The sequence below is a fragment of the Diuraphis noxia genome, unplaced genomic scaffold (genome assembly GCF_037042655.1).
Source record: "Diuraphis noxia isolate RWA-SAM2 unplaced genomic scaffold, SU_Dnox_SAM2 contig0001, whole genome shotgun sequence".
In the NCBI taxonomy this organism is placed as follows: domain Eukaryota; kingdom Metazoa; phylum Arthropoda; class Insecta; order Hemiptera; family Aphididae; genus Diuraphis; species Diuraphis noxia.
The window spans coordinates 97,371,696-97,383,960 of NW_028301711.1; the positions used below are offsets into that span (position 1 = coordinate 97,371,696).

Genomic DNA, 12,265 nt, shown 5'->3' on the forward strand with positions numbered 1-12,265 from the left:
CTTTTACTAACAATGATCGATTATCTTAAGATTTACCAAATTACATTTGTAAAAATCAAAACTATACAAATTATTTGTGGTTGGACCAAATAATTTTGTGTTTCCTAGGTTTTACCGAAATCAATGGATTTCGGACATTAATTAACAGTAGTCGGTGAAACCTGGGATTTACCGTTAAATCATAGGTTAACCGATATTCGTACGTTTAACGTAGGTAACACATATATATTTAGTTAATAATTTGTAACTTGTGGTATATGTGTTGAAATCACATCAAAATCTATTTAAACAAAAATCATTATCTTCTGTTTAATGAATTCATATATGAAATCAATAAATATGAAATTTAGGTAGCAGTTATAACTACACCACAGGCGACAATAAATATAAAATTTCAATAAATTGGTAACTACACATTATCATACAATCGACTATTGATGATTCGAAGTTGACGGGACTGTTGAAAAACTTCATATTACCGTACCGAGAGTTCGAATTAATGAGTAGTTCAAAGTAACGAGAGAAGTAAAAAAAAAAAAATCCTAATTAATGAGAGTTTTGTAAATAATAATTATTAACTATTTCTGCAAATCAGGCGGTACATATTATATATATATATATTGTTTTTAAATTGTAAATTAAATTATATACCTAATATAATTAATATATTGTGTAAATTAAATTATTATCGCTCAGTGTCTAAAAAATTGATTTGTAAACATTGTACCTATAGATCTGTATAGGTAAAATGCAAAAAGGTTCAACTAATTTTGAAATTATGCTGATTGATTATTAAATTAAAGAAACTTTTAATTATTATAAACTATTACTGTTGTTTTATTGACATTAAACACTTAAAATAAATATTTTGTTTGATATAATTTTCAAAATGTATCGACTGTTTCTGACCAGTGATTGATGTTGATCTTCGGAATTAATTGGGAATCACAATGTATAAAATCATCCATTGTGGGTACTAAAAATACCTGTTTCTGCATTGTTGTGACATTATTGCTGTTATCGCAAAAGACTCTGGCAAGCGTCACTTTTCTGATTTCTGTCAGTTGATCTTGAATTAAAAAAAAAAAATTGTTTAGATAAAAATCATTCATTCAAAATGTTTCAAATGTGTACTAACATTCGTTGAATACTTTTGGTAAATCGTAAAAATGTCTATCTGCAGTTCTAGTCCGTACGAACTGTTCTCTGATGATACACCTCATCGTTGGACCAACCATTGCGTCGTCTTCGTGTTTCTCGAATAATGCACCGACCAATAGCTCTATTTTTGTCCAATGTTTGTATTGTTTCAATAACTTTTCAGATGCCTATACATAATATACAGGAATAAAGTAAGAGGTATATGACGATTACATATTTCAAATACGGTTGAACTTACACCGTCCACCATGATCTTGGCTAAATCTTGTGCATCTCTTATTGCTTTTAGTCCACAATATTCTCTATAGTTCGTATAACTTGGAATACCGTGATCGCGGTTTCGTTGCAAATCTAAGCTGACAATATCCATCCCAAACAAATTTTCTGGATGAACAGTGTATAAGTAATTCGTAAGCTAAAAAAAATATTTAAACATAATATTATACATAAGGTAGGTAAATATTTTGAATACAATCTATTATAATATGTACATCTCCATCATTTGTGTGTAAAAACAAAAACAAAAACGAAATTACATTATTTTGATCGTATTTTAAATACCGACCGTTTTTGTAAATAGCATATCGACTTTTTGTGTCTTCTGTGTAGATAGCCCTCTGACAAGTTGATCTATATAATTCAATACTAAATCAGTCGGTCGGTTGTAATGTTCCTTTAGCGAAATACTTCCGTTGAACTCTCGATCTTCCGTATACAAACTAAACAACAATATCAATCAAAATTAATAAATTTGATGATTATTTTTTCGCACAAATGTCAAATACACATCAATCGAAATCTCAGTATATTGTTATATTATTTATAATCAAATTTCAGGTTTGTGCAATCTTAGTGTCATAGGCATTTGCCAATAAAATTTAAATCAATATTGTTTATGAAGTACCTATGATTGGGAATATATTTAAACAACTTCTTAAATGGTAAGAGAAATGGTTTGAGTTTACCTATCTCAAATATATCTAATTCACCTATATGGCATCTTGAGTCATTTTATAATATTTAGAAAGAACGAACTGATAATTTTTCAAGCATTTGCAAATCGTACCTCTGCATACATTACAACGATAAGTTAATATATTGTATAACGGCCTAGTTTTCAAGATAATAATCTATTGTTATAAAATTATTTTAAAAACACGCATTGAAATATGATTACACTGTATGGAGTTCATATGAATTCATTATGTAGATTAATAAATATTTACGCGAAACTAACACTACGAATATGCATTGGTAAAAAAAAAAATTATAGTTCAGAATCTATAACATTTTATATATTATATTAGATTTGTATTTAATGACTAGGGTATTCAAAATTTCTAGTTTGCTACCAATTTTTAATAACAGCGTTAACCGTATATGAATTATATATGTAACAACGTATAATACAAAAGCTATAGGTAGGTTTGAATGTATAATTCTTTTTTTTATACGATTAAAATAGGTATACAAATTGAAATGATCACAATTCACGACAGCATAAATACAATCTTTGGATACTATACATTTTAAAAATTAATTTATCAACAAAATGGGAATATTCCAAATAGTATAAGTCGATTTTTTGTTAACAATGAACTACAAATTTAAGTTAAAATGACTAAACTTTGAACATATTAACTCGTTAATCCCCTGCCTTTCAAAAATGAACAAATTATATGGTTCTTTATAATGGCTTTATAAGTGAGCCGATAAAGTGCAAAAAAACTCAGTATGGCACATTTGTCCAATCCAGCATTAACTAAATTTGTTCATATTTATTTTTTAAATCATGACCACGAAAACATTGATAATAATATTATAAAATACTGTTTACACAAACCTAATGGATTCGCTAATCATGGAATTAGCGAACGGTAATATAGCGGTCGCGAAGCTGTTGCTAACGCTTGGGTCAGTGCTCTCGTTGTACGCTTTACTGTACCCATTCGTTGACAGTTCAAGTCCGGATCGCCTGATAAAGTTTTGACCTAGCAGCGCTGGCAACCATTCGGCGTACGTGATGTGCTGTATGGACGCTATCACAATTTTCCTAGCCTCTTGAAAAATACGTTCGTCGTCCCAATGCGGGTTGACATGGGACAGAAGTTTGGCCATCCGGTTATGTTCCCTCATCCACAAAGTGTACATCACCGCCATTTGGGGCAGCTCGTTTGCCCGAGTATCGCCAGTCTTATAGCACGTGCCACTGCCAAACTGGCACGCGTTCGAATCGACGACCTCCAGTGGCAAATACTGCGGCTGTAACGTGTCACATTGGTTTTTGTTATAGCACCCCATGTTCGTCAACAATTGCCCATCCGATTTGGTCCTCAGCGACCACGTCCGTTTCGCCGACGAACCGTATACCATCGACCCATCTAAATAATGAGTAGCTTGATTCATCTGCGAAAAATTGGTTACAAATATAATTTGTATGATTTATTTTAAATCCGGAAAGTCTGTTGTGAATATTTAATAATGTTATAAAATTGTGCACCACTCCATATACCTACCGCACATTTATTTTTGTAGATTGTTAAATTTATTATTTTAATTAAAAATGTAAAAACAAGTAATGTATTAATCAAACGAGTTATTATTTGCCTAATTTTAGTTATTGAAATAAACATAATATAATATACATTCATCGTTATAGGATTATCTTATACGATTCTTACTTGTTCCCTGGGACCAAAAGTACAATCGGACCGCACTGCAGGCACCGAGCGCACGTAGTTCATACACCGAATTATAGTGTTTGGCGTAAGATTCATCATGTTATAAAATGGATCACCATCCTCTACCACTACTTGCATGCACAATTCGTTAGTGTCTCGAGGAGATAGATTCAGTCCGTTACGATCACAACAGTTCACTGATTTGTTCCTTTTCACTATACATTTAATATACGTAAGCATGCATTAATTACAACTAATCAATATATATGGTTATATAGTAATCTTACTCATTCCAGAAATTGCTGTGTGTGACAGATCGTGGCCTATAAAAATCGTCCAGTACGCCATCGTTATCGTTTTTAAGTCGTCTGGTGAGTTCTCGTCGTTGACCAGTGCTACACTAAGCTTTCTTGCATTGGGTGGAGAATGAATAGAATAATGATCCAAAACACCTGTGTAGACGATTAATAAAATCTTAGAATTAAATCATCATAATATGTAAATCTTAATAAGTAAAACAATATTAATGAATATTACTATATAAGCTATTAGCATAGGCGGGAAACAGCAAACGTTTATAAGGCGTAGTTGCCTTTCCTAAAGAGGAATGTTTTAAATTGTTACAAGAACCGTCAGGACTACGGTAGTTCATGTTCATTCGTATACACGCAGTTTCATTGTAATACATGGCCAAACACTTGTGACCCAAGGAAGTCTTGTCTAGTTTCACTTTCGATATGTCTTTGGCACATTGTTCTTGACTACCAACATAGTAACTGAAATGATATTTTAATTTATTCATATAAAAATTATTATTTATATATGTATTGTGTGATTATACTTAGGGCAGTAGCTTCTAATTATGTAGTCCGAAGCTTTAGCAATAATTTCGGCATTCCAATAAACTGAATATCCGTTTTCGGAAAGCTGAGAATTGATCAGTTGTCCATGAGGCGGGCTTCCTATATCCATACCAATATATTGACCAAGATCATGATTTCCGAAACTGTTGGCATGATCAATATATTTTTCTAATTCACCGATTTTGATATTTTGGTACCAGTTTCCTAAGGTTATCAAATTCAAATTACGTACATGTACAAAACAACAAATAAAATTATTATTCATACCTTTACAAAATGATGATGAGAATGCCAACAAACAGATTAACAGATTTATAGATGTCAAGGAATTCATTCTGCTAATAATTATCAGCTGTAATCATCAAAGCAATATGTATTATTATTATTGATCATTACTATAATTTTGAATATTTAACATAAATTATTGTATTATTACGTTAAATAAATAATATTGATTGCGTTAAAATACATTTACTAATTATCATATACTTCTCATAAACTAATCATTAACATATCAGCTTGTTAAATTTGTTAGAAGTTTTTTTTTTTAAATAATCTTAATATAATAGACACTACTCACTATTATTTATGTGTCGTATTCAGAATTAATTACTTTCGTGTATTTAATTAAATTAAATTTAGTGAATATTTTCATCTGATAAAATGTATTAATAGATTAATCGATACTATTAACTATTATAATATGATTCTATGTTTTGAATAATGAGATTGCTATGAATATTTTAATACACAATATAACTAAAATACTGATATAAATTAGCATAAATATACTATAGTAAAAAATTAAAATTGAAAGTTAATAAAAATAATATTATTTTCTGTTTTTATATACTTTATTCATCGATTTTAGTTGCAGACTGCAGTTAAACAACGTAAATATCCTTCGCGTATACCTACAATTAGCTTTTTACCATTTCAGCTGTTTACAAAAATTAAATTAAAAATTGTTTTGTTTTAATTATGTAATAACATGACATGATATTCATAACAATTTACATGTTTAATTAATAATGTTGGGTATGTTTAATTTTTGGGTTTTGTAAAAAATTTCAAATCTATCAACTGCTTTATTGTTCGCTATTATTTTATATACTATACTATAAACGACTTATGTCTGGCATAAATCTGAAAACTATTAACAAATTATTTATTTTAATGTGGGATATTTGATTTTAAATTTAATAGATATATTTAAGGCCTCATCAGCTGTTTGTCCTACCATACCTGATATTATAAAATTCTCGATAGCCGATATTACTTATTATTCTATAAATTAACGTTTGGTACTTACCGTGAATAAAATTGTTTTCTTTAATATATTATGAATTTTATTCTGCTCTATTCTTTCCGTTGACTGCTGTCGTGTGATTGAATTTGTATTGATTGTATCGTTAAGGCACTAAAAGTCCTCGGCTAATAACTGAAATATTTTTAATACCTCGGGTTTTCGATTCGTTATCGAGGTGGTATGACGGAGAGTTCTGAGTGCGTTTTAATAACTGGCCGTGTTTCTTACCGACTATGGCCCAGTGGTAGGGGCGGCGCGACGATCCGACGTCGATAATCTGATGCTTGTGGTCATACGAGTGGTTCCCCATGCCTGGGCGCGTATTTGCGAATCATCAGTGAAATATTGTAGTGTACAGACACGCTACATATGCCAACCAGTTTCGGACACTATCAGTTAGTATCCTGAAATACGCTGCCGGGCCATCGGCGAACAATGAGCATATTGTGTTGAAACCTACCCTACTACAAATAACCGATCCTACCTCTACATTTCCCATACAAACATAATATAAATGAATCACATATTTTATATTTTAAATAAGAATTTCGTTCGTTCGGTTCACGAATCTGACACGGTACGCATAGGGTTGCCAACCGTCCAGGTTTCGACTGGACAGTTTAGATTTTCTGGTTCCTGTTCAGTGTATAACCACTGTATCGTAACAAAGATTATCGCTTAATTAATATACAATAACTTTATTTATTATATTAATTATTCAAATAATTTACAAGTTTTATATACTTTAACTCATATATCGTATTATCAGAAATATAGTAAAATCCAATAAAAAAAATATATTTATAAGGTTATGTTTTCAGTAGGTGTCCAGTTTTTGAAATTACAAAGGTTGGCAACCCTAGGTACCGCAGCGACCTGTCTACTATAAACCACCACCACGAATGACAACGATGCGACACCGCCAACCCTTCCCCCCATCCCCAAGTCCAAGTGCCTAGGCGGGACGGGAAGAAAAGTCGCGACGGACGAGTACCGGTCGCCGGCGATCTGGCATCTTTTGTACGGCTCGTGTATATGTATATGTGTACAAGTGCACTTGCACTACCTACCCGAACTCAAGAAACATTGAAAAACGAAATCATAATAATACAATTAAGTGCCTGTAGTGGGTACTTGTTTGTTATCGCCCCGCCAGTACACCGTATAAAATTTATCGCCCCGCCACTCTTGTTTGTTATCGCCCCTCCATAAATAAAAAAAAATATTTCAATGTATAATATTATGTTATTTTATTTTAATAGTGTTAAATATATAAATGTATAGTATAAAATTTAAATTCAAAAATGTATAAAATATAAAATATGTAGAAAAATGTAGAAAATATATTATGAATATATAGTTATAATGGAGGCCAGAATTCGGAAATATCTTTGAGGATAATTTCAAATGCGTATTGTTTTCCGAGACGTGTTCTCCACATAAACTCTGCCAAATATGATTCTAGAAAATTTCTGTTAGTCCCACGACGATTTTTATTGCCCCATTTAGCAAAACCCCTCAACCTCTCAATATGTTGGGTGTGAGCCCCTGTGTCCGGATCGACAAAATTATACGTGTGGTTTACAGTATTATGTTTGAATCCCACTTGTTGCAAATTATTGTAACGAACTAATCGAAAATTATCATAAAAATGATAAAATTTAGTTTTCTCATTTTCTAAAATATATCACAAACGATTAGCAATAGCGATAAATTGTATGCGATGTACTGGAGGGGCGATAACAAACAAGAGTGGCGGGGCTATAAATTTTATTCGGTGTATTGGCGGGGCGATAACAAACAAGTACCCTGTAGTGTTATTAAGATTATTTTTCAAAATATGAAAATATAAATTCAGAATATTATGAAAATAATATAATATTTGGATTGGGTTTTTTTTTTCGAAGGCCAAACAATTGGGCAGTTGTCCGCGACGGGACGGTATCGCCGTGTATTATGGTGGTTGCAGTAGTGCACACAATCGCTGTGCACATTTGTACAGTATAAAAATTAAAATAAGTCGAAACACGCATCCCAAGTTATAATAGAATTGATTTGCACATTCGTTTTATGAATATAACCAAATAATTTGTTTTCGGCGAATTACATTAGTCGTCAACGCGCCCGTTGGCCGTTATGCGTCGGCATCGAAATTATTATTTATTTTTACTCTCGTTCGTTTAATATTTCCGATCATTAACTGATGATATATAACTCGATCATTATCAGAAATTTAAAACAACAATCGTGTTAAACAAAATAAAAAGTACCTAATTGGTAAATAATCGAAATTTGTAAACAATTATTTAATACAATTTATAAATATATATACATACGTATTTATTATATATATATATAAATACAGGGTGATTCAAAATTTTTGTTACAGCCATTTATCATATAAATATTCAAAATAGTGAATAATGTATGATACAAAAGTTTTTTTATTTAAAAACATCTATTATGATTTCACAATTTAATAAATGTTCAAAAAATTTTAGTGGGGTTTTGAGAGGTCAAATTTAAAAATTCAAACGGAAGCCTATATTTTTTTTTGCAATCATAATGTAAAGGATTTTTTTAAATACATTTTAGTGAATGAACAACACTAATTAATGCAAAACTCTATGCTTGAGAGCTATTCAAAATTTTTAGAAATTTAATTTTTAATTTTTAACCACACGACGCTTGCCTACAGGACGTAACTAAGCTAAAGCTAATGGTTCGCTTATCAGTTATCACGTCATACAGTGGCTAACTCACTTTTTGAAGGCTTGCGCCGCTGGCGGCCTATATCAGGACTAAAAGCGGCTCGCTAATTGTAAGGGGGGGGGCAAATGCCCACCCTGCCCCCCCACAAATGACGCCACTGACGTCATAATGTTTCCGTCATAATGCTTCCACATACCAGTTGTAGGTACAAGAGATTATAATATACCTGTTGTATGTTATCCCCAATTCTAATAATACATTTTTATGTTGGTAGTGTGTTTACCGTTTTACCTTCATAAAGATACTAATACTATCATAGTCTTATACCTTTTTCCATATCACTATCATATTCAAACCCATAGATAATAGCATTGAGTTATTGAGTATAGTATATATAGTATATTATAGTATTATAGTATAGTATATTCTATACTCAATGATAATAGGTATATTAATTAATCTATTTACTAATAAGTAATAATAATAATAATATCATCATGCACAAATGCTGAAATGCACAACTGTCGAATTATTCAAGCTCAAGAGACAAGACAAATTTGTCAGAAATTCAATTTTGGAAGTTTGGAGTTAGATGTTGCATGATTTGAATGTATGTAATGCGTGTTAAACTGTTTTTATTGTGCTAAAATTATTACTGTGCGTCTGAATTTATGTCATATATTATTTAGGTTAAAACTAGGGCTCTGATTTGTATGTAAGTAGAGAATAAGAAATTATCTGAATGACAGGTGTTGAACACGTTTCAAAAGGTTCTAAAATATATGCAATTACTAATTATTTGCCAAGGTTTATACTACATTTTTGCAAAAATGTTCTTTATACTAATTTATAAATATTTACCCGATTGATTTTCATGTGTATACATTAATATAAACATGGCTGTTTAATTTTTAGTGAATATATGTTATAGGTAGATACTTCACTTCAACCTAAAGATGTACATTATATTATACATATAGCCCATTGCATTATTATAATAAATATAGTACCATAATTGTTATCATTGTACCTATTATTGATAGTATTATTGTTCTATAAACTTTACAATTTTGTATTTTTGAATTCAGAAACTATTGTAATACTTTTACATATATTTTACTATTTAAATTTTATATACATATGTATAGTTATATAATTTAGGAATATTAAATAGGTACCTACATAAAATCAATTATCCGAGTCATAGTTACGATAATTTATTGATAACATATGGAAATATATTTGATTATTTTTTGTTTCTTATTATTTTATAACATAGGTATTATATTTTAATTTAATATTAGGTATATCCATAGTCAATCAGTTATTTAAACATAATTTTCATGTTTTTGTGCATTTTATTTGCAATTCATTAAGATACACATTTGTATTATCATTCCAAAAATACTTGTATTTTATTCATATTTTTCAATAATTTATCAATGGATGAAGTACCTATTGTTAATCTCAAGTAAAAATATTTTAAAGGTAATCTAAAATTTATAACTTTGCGTAAAAAACCACTATGTACTGAAAATTGTAGTCATTTTAAATATAATTATTACTTTTTAATTTAATGAAATCACTTAAAAATCATCTTTTAATTGTGTTACTTAATGCACTTTCAATTCATTTAATTTTTAATTGATGTAAAAAAGAGTCATACTTCTCTGTGATTCTAATTTCTATGAGTACTATTATATTTCTTTCTATATAGTATACACACATGAATGTATTGTATACAATTTGTTAATACATCATTCATTACATATTCATACAATTTTTAAACTTGGTTAATTTGATGTGGTAGGTAAATGGTAATAATGTGATTCATTTTATGATATATTATTATAAATTAATTAACATTGAACCTCTACCATGGCATAGTGTTCTGCAAATTCAAAATAATTAATTATAATATAATAATGAATAAATTTAATGTTGAACAAATTAGCATTAACAACCTTCAAGTTAATAAGTCCAAGTAGGTACTTTAATTGGCTGCTGGAAAAATTGAGACTTAAAATTAACATTAGTGTTTGTTTAAGTATACAATACATAATGTTGTGTAGAAAAATGTATAGTAATTTATTTAAAAAATGCAATGACTTTAAGTTGTGAAGAAATTTATATTTTAAGATTATTTAATTATAATTATATTATAATTTTGGGTACTGATCAAGAATTTTTCAATTTTATTTTGTAGTGCCATCAATAATTGAAACAATTTAATGCATGTAGTTACTTAAAATGTCTTTATATACCTACATTTAAAGTTAGAATACCCACTGATATAAATACTAATTACTAAGCCTATCTAGTGAATTTCACTTTGCATTGAAAAAACTTTCAAAATTTAATATTATTCTTAAATTTCAATTTGAACTACTTAACTAATTCCTTTTAGAAAATACAAAACTATGTGTAATCTTATTGTCTAACTAATATTTAAGTATTTTCAGTAATATTAGCAAGCATACATTTTTAATTTTTAACTGTCAAAACTACATATACTATTATAAATTAAAATATATCCTAGTTTTCACAATAGTTATCAACTTAGCAATATTAGATGTAAAATATCAGGTGTATAAATTAATTTTTATTGAAATATTGTAGCTTATATACATACTTATTTAAATCTTATAATTATAAAGGTTTCTGAATATTTTTAAGTACATGCTATTATATTATATTTTTAGTCAGTGGTATAAATTTAATTATGATAAAATAATATTTGACTGTAGTCCAAATCACAATTCAGTAAAGTTCATTAGGGGATAAAATAAAATAAAGTGTATGAAATGTTTAAAATCGAATGTAGATGTACCAGATTATTTATATTGTTTCATTTTTATTTCTTGGGGCTTGGATTATACAAAATTTTACTAAGTATACTTTTTATTCATATTATAATTTGTTACAGTATCTGATAAGATTATGTATATACATACTAATAGTAAGTGCAGCACTTGTGAACACTTTTATTTTTTTATCAACATTTAGAATAACCAAAAACATAAACATTAAAAAAAAACCGACCTTATATTTTTATGTTAAAAATTACAAAAAATCTAGACATCTGTTAAAATTACAAAAAATATAAACTATTTTTAAATGAATCTAAATTTATATTTTACCTATTAAACAATACAAAAAACATTATACATACAGTTATAATAATGATAACAGTAATTCTTCTTCATAAAATGTACCTTCTATATCATAAATTTTATAATAACCAATATTTGATATAAAAACTTTTTCAATTGTAAATATTTCCTTTGACCAATTTGTTTTTAATTTATTTCTATATACATCAATCATTGATGATAATCTAACTCTATCATTTATCTCAAATTTAGGTATAGAATTACAAATATCATAGCTATAAACACTATTAAGTAAATCATACTCATTATTCTTATTAACTTCAACAGGTTTCATTTTTATTGTTCTATGGTATGTATTGTTATATGTCTTAATAATCTTCGGCAATTCAGAGATCCATACATTATTTAAATAAAGTACCTACTTTC

The 12,265-nt window shown here is 28.8% G+C and overlaps 1 protein-coding gene across 2 annotated transcripts; it reads right to left on the reverse strand.

Annotated features, from left to right (window-relative positions):
* Positions 1-840: 840 nt before the first annotated feature.
* On the reverse strand, positions 841-6,705 carry LOC149062602 (immunomodulatory peroxidase-like). 2 transcript variants are annotated; one of them, XM_089215756.1, is made up of 12 exons: positions 6,243-6,705; positions 6,018-6,146; positions 4,973-5,057; positions 4,684-4,909; positions 4,380-4,618; positions 4,130-4,294; positions 3,843-4,057; positions 3,005-3,567; positions 1,727-1,880; positions 1,400-1,576; positions 1,139-1,328; positions 841-1,069 (listed from the first exon to the last, which is right to left on the reverse strand). In XM_089215756.1, exons 3-12 carry the CDS (start codon positions 5,037-5,039, stop codon positions 885-887), a joined length of 2,181 nt encoding a protein of 726 aa, XP_089071882.1. In that variant the 5' UTR covers positions 5,040-5,057; positions 6,018-6,146; positions 6,243-6,705; the 3' UTR covers positions 841-884. The 2 variants fall into 2 exon arrangements, with proteins under 2 accessions (XP_089071882.1, XP_089071881.1); XM_089215755.1 differs by having other exon boundaries at positions 6,018-6,705.
* Between the last annotated feature and the right edge of the window lie 5,560 nt (positions 6,706-12,265).